Source organism: Populus nigra, chromosome 1 (genome assembly GCF_951802175.1).
Source record: "Populus nigra chromosome 1, ddPopNigr1.1, whole genome shotgun sequence".
NCBI lineage: Eukaryota > Viridiplantae > Streptophyta > Magnoliopsida > Malpighiales > Salicaceae > Populus > Populus nigra.
The window spans coordinates 23762694-23767684 of record NC_084852.1 but is presented as its reverse complement, the minus strand read 5'-3'; the positions used below and the strand labels follow the sequence as shown (position 1 = coordinate 23767684).

General features: G+C 34.5%; 1 protein-coding gene across 1 annotated transcript; it reads right to left on the bottom strand.

Moving 5' to 3' along the window:
* Positions 1–475: 475 nt before the first annotated feature.
* LOC133695491 (vacuolar cation/proton exchanger 3-like) lies at positions 476–3850 on the bottom strand. The gene is made up of 11 exons (XM_062117509.1): positions 3460–3850; positions 3195–3262; positions 3039–3067; positions 2758–2954; positions 2416–2628; positions 1811–1930; positions 1599–1715; positions 1454–1507; positions 1241–1357; positions 1037–1127; positions 476–938 (listed from the first exon to the last, which is right to left on the bottom strand). Exons 1-11 carry the CDS (start codon positions 3766–3768, stop codon positions 892–894), a joined length of 1362 nt encoding a protein of 453 aa, XP_061973493.1. The 5' UTR covers positions 3769–3850; the 3' UTR covers positions 476–891.
* Between the last annotated feature and the right edge of the window lie 1141 nt (positions 3851–4991).

Genomic DNA, 4991 nt, shown 5'->3' with positions numbered 1-4991 from the left:
TACTGTCAAGTTCAAGAGTAACGCCACCTTGGACTTGGCGTACTGCCAAGTCCAGGTGTCTTGGATTTGGCTAATTTCTAAGTCCAAGCGTAGTGGGTTTGGCATTCATGCGAGACCCATGACATCTTAGACCTGGTGCACTGTTAAATTCAAGCGTAGAGGGTCTGACATGCGTGCTAGACCAATGACACCTTGGACCTATCGCACTGCCAAATCCAAGCGTATTAGGTTTGGCATGCGTGTTAGACCCACGCTATCTTGGACTTGGCGCACTGCAAAATCCAAGCACCTTGTATTTGAATAACTACCAAGTCCAAACGTATTAGGTTTGGCATACGTGTCAGACCCATGCAACCTTAAACTTGGTGCATTGCCAAATCCAATTGTATTGAGTCTAATATACGTGATAAACCCAAATATTTACAAAAAATAAATAAAAATTTAATAAAATTAAGTCATCAGGCACAATACACTCTGATATCGAAAGTCTATCTTTATTAATTCGATTATTGCATTGCAAGAAGTGAAGACAGATTATTCTCATAAACAACATAGTACAGTGAATTTAATCAAATACATGCAAACTAACATCTACAGGGAAAAAACTATATGCATTTCTGCACTACTGCTTTTGTACTTCAATTCATTACCGAAATATTATTGGGAAGACATAAACACGTAGCGATACAGAAACTTGTTCTATGAGTAGTTGTGTTTCTTCTCTAGAGCTCCTTTGTAAATACGAAAAATGCCAGTCTCAACTTTTGATGGCCTCACAACTCTCTTAAAGGCTCTCATTTACCATACCATCCTCTATTACCAGAATGCCAATGCACGGAATTGATCCGTGGACCAATCTTTGTGGGGATCAAGCCCCACACGCAAATGCAGCTATGCTGAAAATAGTCCAGTAAATGGTTTGCCTTCCGAGATTTGATCTACAATCGAAGTTTTAGGAAACATTAGCAGTGAGAAGTCACGGAATGAGGAAACTTTAATCATTCATAACTTAGATTTTTCCTAGCTTGGAACTTACTCTGAGGAATTTTATGAACAAAAAAGCATGCAGCAATAACAATGTAGCACAGGAAAAGAAGCATTCCTTTCATGTAGTGTGAAGTTCCATCCTGTAAGTAAAGAAAAAAACTAGCGTAAGAACATTTACAAACCAGCTAAATAATTAACATCGAATATAACATACATTATCATTGGCAATTAAAAAAACATTAGGTGACAATACCTGTAAAGTGAAGGCCGTGATAATTATTGTGAAAGCAAGAGAACCAGTTTCGAGGAGACTGAAATCAAGGTCCATACGGATGTGCATCATCCAAGCAACAACAACACATAAAGGGACCTAAAGCCCATAATTAAAAAAAAAATTGTCATCATGATTCCCTTCCAAGGTTAATTTGGCAAAGGATTTTCTTTTCCTGGGATACTTTAATCTTACCACAAACATTGAAATTTGAGAGGCAGAACCTAAAGCAACACCTAAAGATATGTCCTGCATAACAGCCAGATAATTGGTGTTATTGAAACTTAGCTAGTAACAAAATATAAGAGTAAGACTACTGACATGGTCTAACATATCATACCAACTTGTTCTTGAAAGCAAATATGATCGATCCAGCATGTTCTGCAGCATTCCCCACTATAGGCAGCAAAATTATGCTGATAAAACTGACAGAAATGCCCCAAGAATCTGATGCAGCCTGGTTGAGAAACATTATAATATGAAATCCACAAATTAGAAGATGCATTAATGTGCTAATAAAGAATATTTGAGCAATTCTCAAGTGTAATGTACCTCAATTGTGCCCACAACATACTCAGATAACAAAGCTATGATAATTGTCATGCCAGCCAACCAAGTAAATGCACTCCAAAATCCTATCACCGCCTTTTCTTCCTCGTCATCACCTTCTTCCTGGCATTCAACTTGAACCAGTAAGTTCCATGCATTAAAATCAACTTTGGATTAAATATTTCCTTCTGACCTAACCGAGTGACCTCATTGAATAGAACATTCTAAGGATGTTTGAGTCTCATATATCTTCATGCATGTGCTGCATGCAATGCGATGCACCAGCTAAACATATTGGTAAACAAAACCGCCACAAAAAATAATAATAATAATAATAATTGATGGATGAACAAGAAAAGGCCATTTTTTAGATCTCTTTTAAGAAAAACTTAATTTACAAGACGGCCAAGTAGAAAGTAGGGTAGCTTTCATGGAACAAAGAAAGTAAGTTCGATGTTCAAATCGTTTTTGGGATGAGTCCTAGTAAATTCTTTTGACCTTAGCTTGCTCAGAAAAGAAATATACTTCATATTACAACTGCAGAAAAATGAGCCTCTTATAGTTTTTATCTTAAACTTATTTGCATTTAGTACTAATTAATTAATCACCTCTTGAGCATCAAACAGTTGCCTGTGAGTTTTCAGCTGGAAGAAGATATAAGCAACATATGCTATAAGCATAACAATGCTGCTCACTCTGGACAACTGAAGAGTAGAGCAGGCGGTGGCGGTTCCTTCCCCTATCGCATATCTGAACATCAGTGGCAACATGTGGCACAACAACCCCAGTAATAAAAGTAGGGAGTTCACGTCAGCCTGCTTCTGTGAAAGCCAAAAAAGAAAAAGAAAAAAAAAAGATTATAATTAATTGTATGTCGACCATAATAATTACTTACTCTCTATCTGTAAAATTAATTGGATTTCTTCTTGAATTTTGATAGGGAGTCTTACTCTATCATATCTTTGTTCCCTTTTTAGGTTGGCCAAGCCTCCACATAGGAGAGAAGTCCCAAGAACTAGAAGGAGATTTGACAGAATGGAACCCAAAAGAGAATACTTTAAGACATGTATTTTGTTCTGGTAGAGAGCAAACAACGCTATTATCAACTCTGTTGCATTGCCACATGTTGCATTAAGGAGACCTCCAACTGCAAATGGTAAAATCATCTTCGATTTTCACATGATAGCATGCATCCAAAATTAGAAATAATCTATGGGTAAATTTAAACTACCTGTTGGACCGGTGAAGTACGCAATTTGTCTGCGATTAATCAGAACAAGAAAATTGAGAATTAATAAAAATAAAAAATTAATGTCAGGAAAACTACTGGATAAAATATACCAAAAGTACTTGGATACAAGATGAGCATATATAGTATCGGACTTACTCGGTGAGGAAGCTGACACGTTCTGCTAGTGGGGTGAGTCCAAGCAAGCTCAAAGCAAATATCCATGGCTACGTGTGACGGAATATTGAAAATCAAACAGAGAGACAACAACACACACACACACATACCATCTTAGTGTGTAATTAAATATGTATAGGAGTTGGTAAATATTGCAATGAAATTATTTATCCTAATCAATTCCCTTTGCTCATATAGAAAATCAACGACATGGACGTTGTGTAACCAAAAAAAAGGATGAACTTACTCTTCCAAACTTGTAATAGTCAGCAGCAATTGCTAGAGGAATGGCTGGGAAGAGAACAGCCAGCTTAGTTCCAAGAATCACTTCTTGAAGATTGGTCAGGAAATGCCAAAGCATTTGAAACCGAGCACTTGACGAAACAAGCATTGGATCAGATTTATTGCGCAAAATGGAAGATGATATATTCTGTGGTGTCTTCCCATTGACACAGACCTCCTTATTATTGATGCTAAAACCTACCTTGTAACTAACATCTTCATTTTCCAAGTCTGGTGAGACCCGATCAGCCCGTGAGTAGTAGTACTGGTCCATGTTATTATGGTAATTGTGTAGCTACCACCCCACAATTAACCTTCTACGTGAAGGAAATCCAAGTGATCCCTGGTAGCTTTAATTTCTTGGGCTATTTATATCAAGAGAGCGTGATATGAGTGAACTAAATATTTTTGAGGTAGAAAGACCCGAAAGTACTGCTGTTTATTTTTGAAGGTAGCTTCCTGGAATTTTCCCAGCTTGTTTCCATGCTTGCATGGGAGTCCACGTACTTGCTAATGATATTGTGTAGGTGTTGCTCTCATATCATAAAAGAAGAAAACAAATTATTATATTATTAAAGGAAGAAAACAAATCTTATTATTTTACACTCATCTCCATCCCTATTTCTCTTTAAGTATTTAAATCGAGGATTTCTTACATTGAGATAGCAAGAAATAAATAATTAATAACAATATTTAAATAGTGTAAATTAACATTTTTAATACATAGAATGTCGTTTAATTTTATACACTTGATTAAAAACCCAACCCAAACCAATTAAAAATATTAAATAAAGAAAGGGATATGTGAGATGAATCGGATATATATTGTCCCTAAATTAGCCAAATTTATCAACAATATTTCCTAGAAAAAAATATTTAAATATTTATATTGTATGCGTCAAATATATATATATATATATATATATATATATATATATATAAAGTCTCATGCATGCACTACTTTCCAATCTAATCTTATTTGTTTTTAATTAATCAACAGTTATCTATTCTAAGATTTTTTTTCTTGTTACTTTTTGTCTTTCATTTCAAGAAAATAAAATAAATAAAGCTGGTTAACATATATACGTGTTAATCATAAGGAATTAAATTAAAATTCTGGAATACCTACGGACCAATCCTTTTGGAATATCGAACTCATTGATACAATTGGTCACTACATTATTTAGACAGTGAAATTCATTACTTTTGTATTTAGGAATGTATGAAACCAATAAGACAATTAAGTTATGGATTTTGTCATTGAATTATTTATTTGATCAATTCACTTTCTTTTCTTCTTTTTTTCAAAAATACTATTGAGAAGTGGTGTTTTCCAGAGTAGATGGATTTATATGTGGGTTATTTTTTTCTTAAGAGAAGCAAGGCTTACAAAACAGACAATTCATACGAAAAAAATCTTTTATTAAAAAAATTTATAACTTGGGTGAAAATCCTTAATTGAGTTTTTAAAAAATTTAAAGGTAAAATTGATATAAA

Coding starts and splice junctions, on each gene's coding strand:
- LOC133695491 (XM_062117509.1), bottom strand. CDS start 3,768: ATGGACCAGTACTACTACTCACGGGCTGATCGGGTCTCACCAGACTTG. Junction 3,263..3,459: donor ACTATTACAAGTTTGGAAGA/GTAAGTTCATCC, acceptor CGTCACACGTAG/CCATGGATATTTGCTTTGAG. Junction 1,358..1,453: donor CTCAAATTTCAATGTTTGTG/GTAAGATTAAAG, acceptor TATGGGCTTTAG/GTCCCTTTATGTGTTGTTGT.